We start from the raw sequence: 16,135 nt of genomic DNA on the forward strand, positions 1-16,135 counted from the left end.
ACGGAATGAGAAAGAAGGAATTATAGAGTTATGACCCGTCAAACAAGCGGGGAAAGTGGAACAAACGAACACACACACACACACAAAGAAACACAAACACATTTTAAATGATCCTTCCCCGTCCAATATTCACACACACATTCATACTCAGAGAGAGAGAGAGAGAGAGAGAGAGAGAGAGAGTGTAAGCATCCTGCAGTGTTAATTATAATTGTATAGGACTCAGCGCCGCCTAGTGGTTCAGATTTAATTAATCTGAATACCGCATGGAACTTAACAAATAAATAAATAAAAAATAAAAACCACACTGTCTCGGTTTCTTTTACACGTAGACCTATTCTGGGTTAAAAATTTAAATCCCAAATCAAGTCAACATTCAATCAAATAAATGAAAATAATAATATAAATTTTGAGTAGTAATTTTAGTAGGTTTTTTGTTTGTTTGTTTCAAATTATAAAAAAAAGTCGTATTAAGAAAACCATTTTATTTGACGGTCGTTTTTTTCAATACTCTTGTGTTTGTTGGTAGATTCGCGACGTTTTTCTGTCAAGGCGAATCTGCCGTGCGCAAACTGCAGGCATGCGATTGCGGTTTGACCGTTTGAGACATGGCTGATGATTTGGGAGACGAGTGGTGGACCCAGGGCGACAATTCAGGTAGCAAACATGTTTACTATGTGAAACTACATAGTCTTTTGATTATTTCAGCTATACTTTGTAGCGTACTATTTGTATAATGTATTTTTTTGCTCTGCGCGTGTCGTTTTGTAACTCCCTGCTGTGCCAGTGCGCTCCTAAGTATTCTCCCTGACAAGGCTCCGTTAGATCTTTAAAAATTCAGCTGGAACTTACACGAAACTCCTGTGAGTAAACGGGCATCATTTGAAACTTGGTTAGTTGTGTATTCACAGATCTATGGCTAATCATCTCTTGCTAGAATCAGACTGCTCAAAACACGTGTTTACACGGCCAACAGTGCATCTTGGGATATGTAGTTTTCTTTCATGTAAATAATTGCAGTTCCAAATTTTTGTTTCTTCGTTCCAGAACTGGGTAGATTACTTACAAATTGTAGTCCGTTGCTAATTTCAAATTATATTTTAAAATTTGTAGCCTAGTTAGTAAAGTAATCCGTTACATTAAGCATTTTAGGTGATGTATAATCAGACTACTTTTTGATGACTTTTAACTTCTCATTTTTCACATGGATTTAATTAATAATCTTGTACCATATTCATATAAAAATACAAAGAGTAAGGAAATATGTTCCTTTGACTGTTATTAACAACATGAAGTACAGTAAACTACATTACATCAAGGTTTCCCAAAATGGGGTTTGTTACGTTTAATGAAAAGCTAATAATTAAATTGTAAAAATATTAAATTACAATAAATAATTTAAAAATAACAAATCACACCACTTAGTAAAAACATATAATATTTTATTTGTTTAATTTCTTGTGACCATTAACCAGTGTCAGAGAACCGTGAACATGCAGATATGATACTTAATTATTGAATTATTTATTTTAAAATCTCAGGCAGGGCTTCAAGTAAATATATTAGTTGAAAGAGGTTCAGATGACCAAAAAGTTTGGGAATACCTGCATTGCATATAAATAAGAAATAATGTACATTTGTGCTATTTAATGTGTTTGAAAGACTAAGGCTGATAATACATGGGGCAACTTTCTCTGAGTAATGTTGCTCGGGCACTTTACCATTGAGAATGGGTAACAAATTTTATCCTGGGATTCTGAGTACTTTAGATTGGTTGTGTCTCACCTGGTTGCCCGTTTACAGCAACATTACCCAAAGTTGCCCCATGTATAATCAGCCTAAAGCCTTCTGAAGACAAAGCGATGCATGGTTAAATAACCCACTGAGTGATCATTTAAATAAAAAGTAATGTGTTTATCACTACTTGATTCAATGTATAAGCATCAGGCTATTTTAGGAAGGAACATTTAAAAGATGAAACCGAGGTATTAGGGAGAATCAATAAATAATAGATAACAATATGAATAATATGTAGGCTAATCAATAAAAAATAACTGTATTCTGATTATGAGTATGTTGTAATTTAATCTAATTACAAACCCAAATTACAAATTGTGAATAAAATCAGAATGCAATGATGTGGAAGTTTCAAATGTAAATATTTTATTTAGAATACAACATGGATGACATATCAAATGTTTAAACTGTGGAAATGTATCATTTTAAGGGAAAAATAAGTTGACAAGACAAGACCATGTTTACCACTGTGTGGCGTCCCCTCTTCTTTTTATAACAGTCCGCAAACATCTGAGGACTGAGGAGACAAGTTGCTCAAGTTTAAGAATAGGAATGTTGTCCCATTCTTGTCTACTACAGGCTTCTAGTTGCTCAACTGTCTTAGGTCTTCTTGGACGCATCTTCCTCTTTGAGATGAGCCAAATGTTTTCTATGGGTGAAAGATCTGGACTGCAGGTTGGCCATTTCAGTCCCCGGTAGGGATGTTGCGGTGACAGATTTTTTCCACCGGTTAATCGACGTGTGAAAAAACCGGTAATCCCGGTGTCACCGGGGTTGCGTGTCGGGGATTTCGGGTGGCCAAAAATGCGGTCGTGCAGACGTGCACACGTCTCAATTTACTTTCACTTTAATTAGCGGCAATTCAGTAGCATTTGTTTGAATTAACCATGGGTTCATACATTTTTTTCTTAATAAAAATACACAAAACAATAAGACACTCGCTTGTATTACATATTGCAAAATGAATAATAACTTAACACACCGTGCAAAAACTAAACAAAAATACTTATGAAACGCCTTTAAAGTGCATTTATTAACAAAACAAACCACTGCACACATCGTGGAGGTATCAAACAAGAAATTATATAAAATATTACTATAATAATATAAATTATATAAAATTCACTATTCGTTAAATAAAGTGCCTGCCTTGGCTTTTTCAGCAAAAAAAAAACCACCGCACATCCATCGAATATGCAACGAACAAAAATCAAACACATCCCTGTTGGCATTTGGTTTGAATCCAAAATATTTCGAAATAGGTGCTTTTGCATTTCGCTTTGAAACCAGATCTTCCGCCATCCTTAAGCTTGCCTCACTCTCCTCAAATGATAAATGAAATCGGACACCTGCTGCTTTACTGCGGCGCTCGTTCTGCTCACGCTAAATTACGAAGGCACGTAGTCACTAACTGAATTAAGTGCTTTATTGCTATAGGTTAAAACTTGGGGACGGTGCCGGTGGTCAAGTGCTATGACCGGTAGGTGGGTTAAACACCGTGTATCACCGGTAACACCGACTATCGCAACAAGCCTAGTCCCTGGTAGGGCTGTGTGATTAATCAGAATCGAAATAAAATCGCGATTTGTGTGTGCGCGATTTCTAAATCGCTTTATAGCACAATTTTCCGCGGCCCTGACCTCCTGCAGTAGGCTATGTTATCTGAACCAATCAGGATGCAGCGCACCTAAGTGGAACGCGAGAACGGAGCAGACTGGGCATATGCCTAACTCCAGGTTCACACACTGTCTGTGATGCGCAGCCTTTTTGTTTTTCGAGCCAACTTAACGGATCATAACGTTCACAATGCATGCAGTAAAAGATGAGAAAAGAAAAGGTTATAAATAAAAGGTGCGAAAAGATTTAATATCTTGCGCGTGAGCACAGAGAGAGTTGTGAGTGCACAGGACACAGGTTGAATGAGAGGAGACACGTTGTAAGGCAGCATATACAGTCTATGATCTGAGAACGCGCGTCTGGTTTTGTTAACAGAGCAAAGGAAATCTGCGTTCGAGTCAGTGATGCGTCATCCAAAAATATTTTTAATGATATTCGGCTCGCTGTCGGTCGGATCCTTTGAAATAAAAATGCCAGTTAAACCTTTGTCATTTATATAGTACTAGACACATTTTTGAAATACATAGTCCTACAATTTATTGGCTGAATAACTGGCATGAAGATGAGGCACGAGCTCGGTCTGCAGGTAGAGATGGAGGCGGCAAAGAAGACTGCATGGGGAGCAACGTCGCTGTTTTTGGTAAAACATTATTTTGATGACTTCATTAAGTTTTGTTTTATAGAAAACTATTTTTAAAAGATTTTCGTTTTGTATAAATTGTATCTTAATTTTGATCAATGTTTTATAAATCAGTTGCTTGTATTTAATAAATAAGAAGCAAATTTATAGCCTAGCAGACAATGTAATGAGGCGCCAGCACGATCACTTGAGCCTCAATGTCTGCTGCTGACCTTGCAGAAACATACAAATAGACATATCCAGACTAGATTATTTTAGTACAAATTATGAGTTTACTGACATTTTTTTTATAATTCTTGACAAAATTATGATATATTAAGTCTTGTTTTTTTTTTTTTTGCCTAGTTAGTTTTGCCTACGTTCCTATGGCCCAATGACGCTACGATGAGAATTTAGTGCTTTTTAAAAATGCGAGTCGGGTACAATATATATATATATATATATATATATATATATTTTTTGCGGTCGGAGTTGTGGGTGGGTTATTAATACATTGACCCACGCATCACTGGTGCGAGTGGAAAGATTCGCCCTCGCGCATTATTTTAATGTGCTTTCGTGTTACAATAATGCATTCTCGTTGCTGCTTCTGAACCGCGTACACATAACTTACTGTATACGCACTGCAGATGGAGTAAGTGACCCTTGGGCAATACATATATTGGGCAAAACATATAACATCTGAGGTACCGCTACAGTGAGCTCTATGAGCAATGCATGGAGAAAAAAAAAGAATTTTGACTTATGTCTGTTCTAGAGACATTTGATAAAGCTCTAATTGGTTTTCTTTTGGAAATATGTTTAAAATTTGTACTGAATGCATTTATGACTGTAAAGCATGTTTATGTTTGTCAAAATCGTGATTAAAATCGAAATCGCAAAATTGATCAAAAATCGTGATAGGTTTTTTTTGTCCATATCTCACAGCCCTAGTCCCCGGATCCTCCTTCTACGCAGTCATGATGTTGTAATTGATCCAGTATGTGGTCTGACATGGTCATGTTGGAAAATGCAAGGTCTTCCCTGAAAGAGACGAGGATATCTAGAACTTGGATATACCTTTCAGCATTGATGGTGCCTTTCCATATGTGTAGCTGCCCATGCCACATGCACTCAAGCAAACCCCATATACCATCAGAGATGCAGGCTTCTGAACTGAGCACTGATAACAACTTGGGTTGTCCTTGTCCTCTTTAGTCCGGATGCCATGGTGTCCCAGTTTTCCAAAAAGAACTTAAAATTTTGATTCGTCTGACCACAGAACAGTTTTCCACTTTGCCACAATTTGAAATGAGCCTTGGCCCAGAAAAAAGTCTGCGCTTCTGAATCATGTTTCGATATGGCTTCTTTTTTGACCTATAGAGTTTTAGCCGGCAACGGCAAATGGCACGGTGGATTTACTGACAATGTTTTCTGGAAGTATTCCTGAGCCCATGTTGTGATTTCCATTACAGTAGCATTCCTGTATGTGATGCAGTGCCGTCTAAGGGCCCGGAGATTGCAGGCATCCAGTATGGTTTTCCGGCCTTGAGCCTTACGCACCAAGATTGTTCCAGATTCTCTGAATCTTTGGATTATATTATGCACTGTAGATGATGATAACTTAAAAATCTTTAAAAAAAAATTATCTGAGAAACTCCTTTCTGATATCGCTTCACAATTTTTCCCCGCAGTATTTGAGGAATTGATGATCCTCTGCCCATCTTGACTTCTGAGATACACTGCCACTCTGAGAGGCTCTTTTTATACCCAATAATGTTTACCCAACCCAGTTGACCTAATATGTTGCAAATTGGTCCTCCAGCTGTTCCTTATATGCACATTTAACTTTTCCGGCCTCTTATTGCTACCTGTCCCAACGTTTTTGTAATGTGTAGCTCTCATGAAATCCAAATGAGCCAATATTTGGCACGACATTTCAAAATGTCTCACTTTCAACATTTGATATTGAACACATTTGATTTATCTATATTCTATTCTAAGTTTTGAGATTTGTAAATTATTCCATTCCTTTTTTACTTACAATTTGTACAGTGTCCCAACTTTTTTGGAATCGGGTTTGTTCAAGTACTTAATTTAACCTGTTAACTGTCACCCTGTCCCGAATATGGGACGCCTACATTGACTATACTATATTACAATCAAATCTAATCTAATCTTGACAAACTATATATCGTTGGAAAGGTCTAAGACTCCCAAATATATATTTTACCAATATTTTTTGTTAAAAATTATGTAGGAAAAGTAATAGATTAATTTGGCAAGAGTGCACCCTCAGAAATCTACATTACAAAAGGAGTTTTGACCTTTGTTAAAAAAAAAGACTTCCTCGTTGCCTTTTTCTCTATCACATTTTAGAAATCATCAGAAGTTATATATCACTTGAAAACATAAAATCTCAAAATTCATCCTTTAAAACCCATCAGACATTGCATTACCATGTAAATGGCACATCAAAATCATGTTACAAAATGTTTTCAGTCATGAATTATAAAAATTTAGGTTTGTATCATGCACATTCAAGTCTATCTTAAAAAACGTGATTGACAGTTAACAGGTAAAAAAAAAAATCTGATTACATTACCCAGCTCTGTTTAGTTTTTAATATTAATTTGGTGTTATGTGCATTGTGATGTTGTTGTGGTCTTCAATCAGTTTTCATTTCCCTTGCAAACTTTGCTTACTCACAGATGTGTCAGAGGTAGAGGAGGACACACAGCCACTTGAAGAAGAACAACCGAAGAAATCTACCTCAAAGAAAAGGAAGGGTGAAAAACAGGTTCAAGACAACACCAAGAAAAAGAAGAGGAAGAAAACAGTTAAGGTAACACAAACAAAATTTCTGGTGGTGATGCTTGTGAAGCCATTAAAAATATTTTCTGTCAGAATAGTGTGTGGAAGTTGGGTTCCATTCATGTTATCCATAGGAGAATTAATTATGAACAATAACTTAGCCAAAAGAAAGCCACTCATTTGAAGCACTCTGAATTACATTATCATACCATGTTTTCTTGTGTTCTCAGACTTCTTAAATATTTGTATATATGCATATTTTGCATCAAACTTAAATTTTATATTTTGTATTTGACTGTCGCTTGCAATTGTAGTTAATTCCCTTATTATAGCTGTTATGTACACTTATTTTCAGCTAAGTTTGTATGTGCTCACCTCTTAGTTGGTTGGTATAGTTTATGGCTTATAACCCCTTTAACAGTGACTTAAACCATGGCTTAACCAATGCCGTTGGTTTTGCAATTCTGTTTAGTGATACTAGAATTACAGAAATGACACGTGAGTTAAAGATTCAAAATTAAAGCTTGCTTAAAATGGTTTTGCCTTTAGGCTGAAATGGAGCTTATTGCCAAATGAAAAGTCCCCAAAATATGTTCAAATAAAAAGTGTTCACTTTGTCAAGCACCAAAGCTCTATTCAGTTGACCAAGCACAACAAAATGGGCCAGCTGACCAATTAGAGCAGACTGGGTATTTTAGAAAGGCAGGCTTTAAAGAGACAGAAACAGAGAAAAACAATGTGTTATTTTAACTTTAAATCATGTAAATGTATTCAATCAGACCCCCAAAATAAAGTTATTAAGTTGTAAATGAACATACACTGGCACTTCAGAACATGTAGAAACCTCAACTTTGTGAGTAATTTTTTTTTTCTTGGGTTGAGGCATTTAAGTTTTTCATCAAAGAGATGTCTTTGAGACAAAAGGTCTTGTGAGCAAAAACAGAACCAGGGCATCTTTAAGTAAAGAGTGTATTACTTTCCCTGCAGAAAGAATGTTTCATCACACAGGAGAGATCAGAGGAGAAAGACGATAAGGAGTCCAACAAAAACAAGAAGAGAAGAAAGGTAAGGATTATGATTCACACGTCGGTTAATGTTACTGTAGATGTCAAACTCTTCTGCTGCTTTGCAATAGTTTTCACTTCATGCTTGATAAAAAGGGATAAAAAGACATGATAAAAAGAGCAAACTTTCTACAGAAATGCTTTGATTTCACTAAACATAATTTGACTTCTCATTTCCCATTTTGGTTTGTATGCAGACAGAGAAACTCTCCTTTTAAATTATATTAGAGGACAAGGTTTATCTTAATTCATTCATTCCTTTTCTAGTCACTGTTTCTGTCCCTGATGTATGTGATGTAAAACATGCTATTGTTGCATAATTCTCCTTTGTATTTAGAAGAAGAAAACCATCACAGATGTTCTGACGAGCGCCGAGCCGGTGCCGGGCTCTCCAGCTGACCTTGTGAGCCTTTTAAAGAGTCACCACAGCCAGACCCGCTCTGTTATTGAGCAGGAGGAACTGATGCTAAGCGGTGAGTCCATTAATGCATGTTTGTGGTTTCATTTGGGTCTGGATAAGGAAGTTGATTTTGTTTGTGTTCTTTTCTGTTTCAGAGTCTTGTTTCCTCAGCTCTAATGACCTTACACATAGCTTGTCTTCTTACCTCAAAGAAGGTGAAGTGCCTTTTTATGCACTTTTATTTTATGTTTCAGTTTATGACCCCCAGCCCCAAAAAAAAAGATTTCCAACCAGGAGTATCTTGACTGTAATTTTGAATATGTACAGAGATTTCCATATTGCAGAATTTACACTTACATTAAGTAAAAGTTTGGAGGTTTTGAAAGAAAATATTGTAAAAAAAAAAAAAAAGAAGAAAAGAAAAAAAAGTAATAATTATGAAATGTTTTAAATGTAATTTATTCCTGTATTGACAAAACCGAATTTTCAGCAGTTAATAATCCAGTCCTCCATGTCATATGATTCTTCAGAAATCATTATAATAAGCTGCTTGAGCTCAAGGAACATTTTGATTAACTCTTTATTGTAAGGTGTCCTTGTTACACGTTATGTGTGCCTACTATTATAATAACAATTTATTATGCTTTACTACATGAAAGTAACCCTAACCATATATTAAATACATGTAATTAATTCATATTATTCAGTACTTAAATATATAATTACACTGTAACAAGGACACCTGTAAATAAAGTGTGACAAACATTTCTTATCATTTTCAGTGTTGTAGATGGGATAGTTCACACAAATCTGAAAAATCTATATTTACTCACTCTGTTGAACACAAAAGAAGATATTTTGATGAATGTTTTCAAACTGTTTCTGTTTAGCCATTGAATTCCATAGATTTTATTTCTCATCTTATTTTACTTTCAGCCGACAAAAAAGACCTAGACAGGTTTGTGGCATCTTGAGTGTGAGTAAAGGATGACCGAATTTTCAGTTTTGAATGAACTATACATTTAATATTTTTGTGGTAACTGTGAAGTCCCAGTCTTCTAAATGATATTGTATAGACAATTCAAAGGGCTTTATTATTGTGTAAGTGTTTTTTTTTCTTCATTAACTAACACAGTAATCAACAGCTTTTTGAACAATTAGTTTATTTATATATATTACTACTATTTTTTTTTTAGTTTGTCCAAAGTGGGCAAAAATACAGAAGCAGCACAGCCAGACCCGTTCAGTGGTGTTGCTCATCGTTTGCGGATCTGCTCTAAGGACAATTGATCTCATTAAGTGAGTCTCCGATTTCCTATTTTAAATAATACAGCGTTGCTTTCTCAACGTTAAGACTTTTTTTCCCTTCTCTTTGTGTTTAAGGCATCTGATAGCGTTCAAAGGACAAGCTAAAGTGCTGAAGCTGTTCGCAAAACACATCAAGGTGGATGAACAGATAAAGTTACTGAGTAAAGGGGTGACCCATATTGCTGTTGGAACTCCTGGGAGAATTTGTGCTCTGTTAGAGAAAGGTTTGCTTTGATGCACATTTCTTGAAAATCTGTTATTTTAACCAACTTTAAAAGGTTTTTTTTATTATTATTTTTTATTGCTTGACTTGACTTGTGATCCTTGTGCTCTAGAGGGTTTGACTACACAAGGACTAAAATATCTGGTTCTGGACTGGAACTACAGAGACCAGAAGCACAGGAGAATGGTGGATATACCAGAGGTAACACTCATGTGCTTCTTTCAGATGGGACAGACTTGTTCATAATTGAATTACAAAGATATTTTTAAAGAGTTGTAATCCTGATAGCAATGAATGTGTAATGATAACATAATAACATATTAAATGACTTGAACTTTTGTCTTTTTTTATGCAAGAAATGTTTTGCTATTTGCTGTTGTTAGTCGTCCACAATAATATATTTTTTAAATATATTTTTTTAATTATCCAGGAAAAGAAAGACTAACTTTTAAATGTTAATATCTGAAAAACTAAACTTTATTTTGATTTAATTCTCCTTAAATTGTATCTATTTTGTGATAACTGAAAAAAAATCTAATCTGTTGTTGTTTCAGGTGAAAGGAGACTTGCTGAAAATGATGGACCATGGTCTAATTCAGAGCTGCAGGGAAGGAACAGTTAAAATAGGACTCTTTTAAACTGATACTCTGCCCTCTGTTATTTACACATACATTACACGTTCATTTATTTGTTCAAAATGTGTAATAGAGCTATTGCGGTGTATTGTAGTGCCATATGTCTGCTGCATGAAAATGTTTTTTATGATTATAAATTAAAAGAAAATATGATTGGTCAAAAAAAATATCCTTTTTTTTTTTACTTGTAAACCATGAGCCCCTCCCATGATAGACTGTTCATCCTTCATTCACAATAAAGGCCTACTGATTTTTGCAATATTCTGTTGCAACACACAAACTCAGGCACCAAGCACACACACATTCACCCATATGCTGCTCCCACACATTACACCAAAGTCCAGGAATGAGGAGAGACGTTCTGATGGAAAAGAATGTGTGGAGTGCTGGGGAAGTTTAACAGTCAGAGCTAAGGACAGGGAGAACAGCTCTGTGTGTGTGTGTGTGTGTGCGTGTGTGCGCGTGTGTGTGTGTGTAAGGTGGAGTGGTTGCAGTTAATAAGTAACAGTCACTTCAGGTTCAAAGGTTCGGTCACACTGGGAACTGCGAAAACTTACTTCGGTGGCAGTTAAAGAAAACACTTGCTTATTTGTAGCTGTGTTATTAGTAGTTCTAGAGAATCTGACATGGGAAAGAAGCAGGCAGGTACAGGGCCACTGTCGAGGCGTCCGGATAACTCAGCGTTTAAACAGCAGAGGTTACCCGCCTGGTCTCCATCTCTCACGGCAAACACCGTGCTGCCTACCTTCTATATCCTCTCTCTTGTGTGCTTGTTACTGGGCATATGGCTCCTCATCACTGTTGAGAACACACACGAACTGAAGGTTAGACATGTTTTTATCATCTGCCAGTTTGCAAGAAAGCAGGAAGTGGAGAACTAGACGAGAAAGATGTGTTCCTTTGTGGAAACCAACTCAAAGCAACACACAACTCCATCAGAGAGTATGTTCTTATTGTGTGTTGGTCAAGTCATTTTGCTATTTTTTTTTACTTGTAATAGGCCTTAACATGTGTAATTTGATACATTTAACATCTTGGTTTCGCTACGATTATATTTCTCATCAAGGCTGGTGGTAAAAAGCCAAACTTAATAATACACTGATAATGACCGAAGCCATTGCAACTTAATTTGAATTATTTGTTTAATTTAAGTAGCTGACTCACGACGATGGACCATGAGTTATTTGTATTGTTCTTAGCACTGCTTGCTTAGGAAGCCATATGTAGGGACCATAATGTCATAACTTTAGGGTGAACGTTTTATGAACTATAAAAATATGCTAAAAATAATTTATGAGTCTATAAAAATACAAAAGATAACAAGAAAATCTAAATAAGTAGATAAACAATCATAAAGAACCCCACCTAGCTACAGTTTAGCAAATGCATAGCAATATAATTTACAATACAATATTGTACAATATACAATATTTTACTTTTTATAGTGAAATGTAGGCCTAAATTGTAACCAGTAGTTGTTTTATTGAGAAATATTGTTTTTACACTTTATTCTGGATGTGAAATATCCTAAATTCTAGAATGACTCATGTGAATTCTAGAATGACTGAGGGCTGCAGCTCAACATGCTGAAGTATGTATTGCCACGACTTCAACAAGCCACATTTTACATTCATATTGTATGGAACATACATTTATTTTTTTATTTATTGTTGCATAGGTGGACTACACCAATGCTGGAACATGTGAAGAATGCTTCAATTTGAGGAAGAGTCCCAACGACTCCACAACAGCCTGCACGTGCACAGTCAGCTTCCACGTACCGACAACCTTTCCGGTTTGTCTGACTGTATACAATACCTTTCAAAGTTTTTTTTAAAAGAAATTAATACTTTTATTCAGGAAAGATAAATTTAATTTCCAAAAGTGACAGTAAAGACATTTATAATTACTGAACATTTATTTTAAAATGTTTAATTAAAAGTTTCATTTCCCCCCAAAACTTTCCATTCATGAAATCATTTTGAAAACACGTGTAGCTATCATGGTTTCCACAAAAACATTAAGCAGCACAGCTTTTCTTTTTTAACTTTAATAATAATGTCTCTTGAGCATTAAATCAGAGAAAATTTGAATAATTTCTGAAGGATCATGCAACATTGAAGACTGGAGTAATAGTGCTGCAAATTCAGCTTTGTCTTCAGAGGAATAAATTATTTTCGTATAGCCTACACGATTTACACCAATACATTTCTATGGCAAGTTTGTATGCTTCAGTTTTTAAACCATTCCCACACACACAGCTTAATATAAAATGAGAAGACGTCCTAGATTAAAGTAATTAAAAAAGTATGTTGTCTAATTTAAACAAGACAACCTTATTATGAACATCATAATTTGTCATCAGCGTGTTTCCTTTCAACATGTAGTAGTTGGTCTGAGCGCGCGCTGTCTCCCTCAGGGCGATGTTTTCTTTTACTACGGTCTGAGGAACTTTCATCAGAACCTGCGGAGGTACATGGACTCCCGCGATGATGCACAGATGGTGGGGAGGAAGAACAACCTGAAGGTGCTCGACGTCTCTTTCACTCCCCTTCTGTTTGCACTCTTTTTCACGCTCTTTCCTCATCCCTCCCACTCACTGATTAAAATAACGTCTGTCTTTATTTGATCTATCACTACGCTTCACATTAGTAGCGCTGCTGTCTCATTCAATCTGCTGTTACTGCTCACGTAGACACCGAGTTCATACTGCGCTCCCTTCGATTACGATGCAGACAGAAACCCCATAGCCCCCTGCGGTGCCGTGGCCAACAGTATGTTCAATGGTAAGACCCATGTTACAATTATGCCAATAAGCCTTCCATTTTTATCCATGTTTATGCTTATATATAGACACATTTTTTACATTATCACAGTTTATTTGCTATGGTTTAGAAAATGCGACATGAAGTCAGTTAAATTGTGTCAGGACAAATTAATTTGGATAATTTCAGAAAACTTTGATAGAAGTAATGAATTAGGTTTAATAGCTATCAGATTTTGTTCAGCCTGTTCTGTAAAAAGGTCGCATTGAGCAATTAAAGAAAGGACTGTTAAGCAAAACATGGTCAGGTCAAAATGACTGAATAATTGTATAAATTTGATTGCTAGTCCACTGTATGACGGATTTTTTAGTATAATATGTCAGTTTATTTTGCTATAGTCACTTACATAAATGCAATATAGTATATATATACATATATATATACAAATTTTTTTTTTCAGACTCATTAACAGTGATGTATAATCTAATGGATGGGTCAAAAATACAAGTCCCACTCTACAGGAAGGGCATTGCTTGGTACACGGACAAAAACGTCAAGTTCCGTAACCCTTCAACCAACAACACATTCCCTCTCCAACAAGCCTTTGAAGGTAGGCTACACACCATAGACCACATGTTTATGAACATATGTGTCAGTTTTTCTCATTGCTGTCTCTCTGTTTGTTCTCAGGCACGACTCGGCCCTTGTATTGGCAGCGTCCGGTTTATGAGCTGGATGACACAGACTCCAACAACAATGGCTTTATAAATGACGACCTGATTGTTTGGATGAGAGAGGCGGCCTTCCCTAATTTCAAAAAGCTTTATGGGGTTCTCAATCGTGCTCAAGGGCCTTTCACTGAAGGCCTGCCTGCTGGCAACTACACCCTCTCTATAAATTACAGTATCCTTGCTTGATGGAGAACAGAATTGGTTGTAAATGGAAGGAAATTGTTCAGCAGCACCGACAGGCTTTCAGTTCGGTGAAAAAACCTATTTAAATAGCTGACAAATTTACTTAGTCACAATGTGACTTTTTTTGTTAAAAGAGATGGTTCCTCCAAAAATAACAATTCTGTTATCATTTACTAACTTTCATGTAATTTGAAACATCTATGACTTACTCGGAAAAACACAAAATGTTTTGAAGTATATTGTTATGGTTACCAAACAGTTTTGGTGACCAATGACTAATAATAATAAAAAAAAAAACATTTCTTAAAAGATCTTCTTTACATATCGCAGAGAAAGTAAGACACACGGTTGAAACAGAATATGTATTTTTAGGTGAACTATCTCTTTAGGAGATTATATTTATCAGTTACATTTGTTTTTCCTGTAACAAGGTTTTGCCTTGACTAATAACTCCAGATTTTCCTGTCGAGCCCTTTAGAGGTCGGAAGGAGCTGGTGATCTCGACAGTGACCTGGTTTGGTGGGCAGAATTACTTCCTGCCCATAGCATACCTGGTCACCAGTGGACTGATCTTGGTGATGGCTGTCGTACTCACAACGGTGTATGTGAAAGTGGGCAAAAGGGGCAAGAACATGGAGGAATAGACCAAAAGATGGAAATGTCCATCAGAAAACAATGATGAAAAATTGCACTCGAGCCATTATTAAGCACACGAAAGCAGTACAAATGTATTATTTAATTTAACTTTATATTGGGTTTTCTAATTTTGAGAATAAATAGCTTAACAAAACCTATTTGATACGATTGTATAATAAAATATATAGTTGGATATATAGTGAAAAATATTCAGTGAAATCATGTGCGCTGTTTGTCAATTTGTACTAAAATTGTTTTGCTTAAAATATACTTTGTAATTGAAACAAACAAACCTGTATAAAAGCAGAACATTGCAAAACAGAAACATTTTCACAAGTGGACTTTTGAACCCCACTGTACGCTACATATTTATATCCTGATGACGTGTAAAAACTGGCCTGTATTTCCAGACAGGAAATGAGTAATGGATAATTATCATTTCCAGCTGTCTTGAATCATTGCACTGGGGTCTTTTCTCACATTTGACACATTCTAAGTTTGGAATAGCATACTACTAATTTATGTATGTTATATGTACAGTATTGTTCAAAATAATAGCAGTACAATGTGACTAACCAGAATAATCAAGGTTTTTAGTATATTTTTTATTGCTACGCGGCAAACAAGTTACCAGTAGGTTCAGTAGATTGTCAGAAAACAAACAAGACCCAGCATTCATGACATGCACGCTCTTAAGGCTGTGCAATTGGGCAATTAGTTGAAAGGGGTGTGTTCAAAAAAATAGCAGTGTCTACCTTTGACTGTACAAACTCAAAACTATTTTGTACAAACATTTTTTTTTTTCTGGGATTTAGCAATCCTGTGAATCACTAAACTAATATTTAGTTGTATGACCACAGTTTTTTAAAACTGCTTGACATCTGTGTGGCATGGAGTCAACCAACTTGTGGCACCTCTCAGCTGTTATTCCACTCCATGATTCTTTAACAACATTCCACAATTCATTCACATTTCTTGGTTTTGCTTCAGGAACAGCATTTTTGATATCACCCCACAAGTTCTCAATTGGATTAAGGTCTGGAGATTGGGCTGGCCACTCCATAACATTAATTTTGTTGGTTTGGAAGCAAGACTTTGCCCGTTTACTAGTGTGTTTTGGGTCATTGTCTTTTTGAAACAACCATTTCAAGGGCATGTCCTCTTCAGCATAGGGCAACATGACCTCTTCAAGTATTTTAACATATGCAAACTGATCCATGATCCCTGGTATGCGATAAATAGGCCCAACACCATAGTAGGAGAAACATGCCCATATCATGATGCTTGCACCTCCATGCTTCACTGTCTTCACTGTGTACTGTGGCTTGAATTCAGAGTTTGGG

The 16,135-nt window shown here is 35.9% G+C and overlaps 2 protein-coding genes across 2 annotated transcripts; both read left to right on the top strand.

The window, feature by feature from the left end:
* Positions 1-531: 531 nt before the first annotated feature.
* cmss1 (cms1 ribosomal small subunit homolog) lies at positions 532-10,643 on the top strand. Its single transcript, XM_026270936.1, has 9 exons — positions 532-657; positions 6,745-6,878; positions 7,835-7,912; positions 8,249-8,384; positions 8,467-8,526; positions 9,508-9,610; positions 9,695-9,843; positions 9,955-10,043; positions 10,397-10,643. The coding sequence occupies exons 1-9, from the start codon at positions 609-611 to the stop codon at positions 10,478-10,480; spliced, it is 882 nt and encodes a 293-aa protein (XP_026126721.1). The 5' UTR covers positions 532-608; the 3' UTR covers positions 10,481-10,643.
* A 343-nt stretch (positions 10,644-10,986) lies between these two features.
* On the top strand, positions 10,987-14,943 carry LOC113108112 (cell cycle control protein 50C-like). Its single transcript, XM_026270935.1, has 7 exons — positions 10,987-11,301; positions 12,156-12,272; positions 12,897-13,004; positions 13,173-13,263; positions 13,703-13,852; positions 13,933-14,145; positions 14,613-14,943. The coding sequence occupies exons 1-7, from the start codon at positions 11,104-11,106 to the stop codon at positions 14,798-14,800; spliced, it is 1,065 nt and encodes a 354-aa protein (XP_026126720.1). The 5' UTR covers positions 10,987-11,103; the 3' UTR covers positions 14,801-14,943.
* Positions 14,944-16,135: the final 1,192 nt, after the last annotated feature.

Source organism: Carassius auratus, chromosome 9 (genome assembly GCF_003368295.1).
Source record: "Carassius auratus strain Wakin chromosome 9, ASM336829v1, whole genome shotgun sequence".
NCBI classification, from domain to species: domain Eukaryota; kingdom Metazoa; phylum Chordata; class Actinopteri; order Cypriniformes; family Cyprinidae; genus Carassius; species Carassius auratus.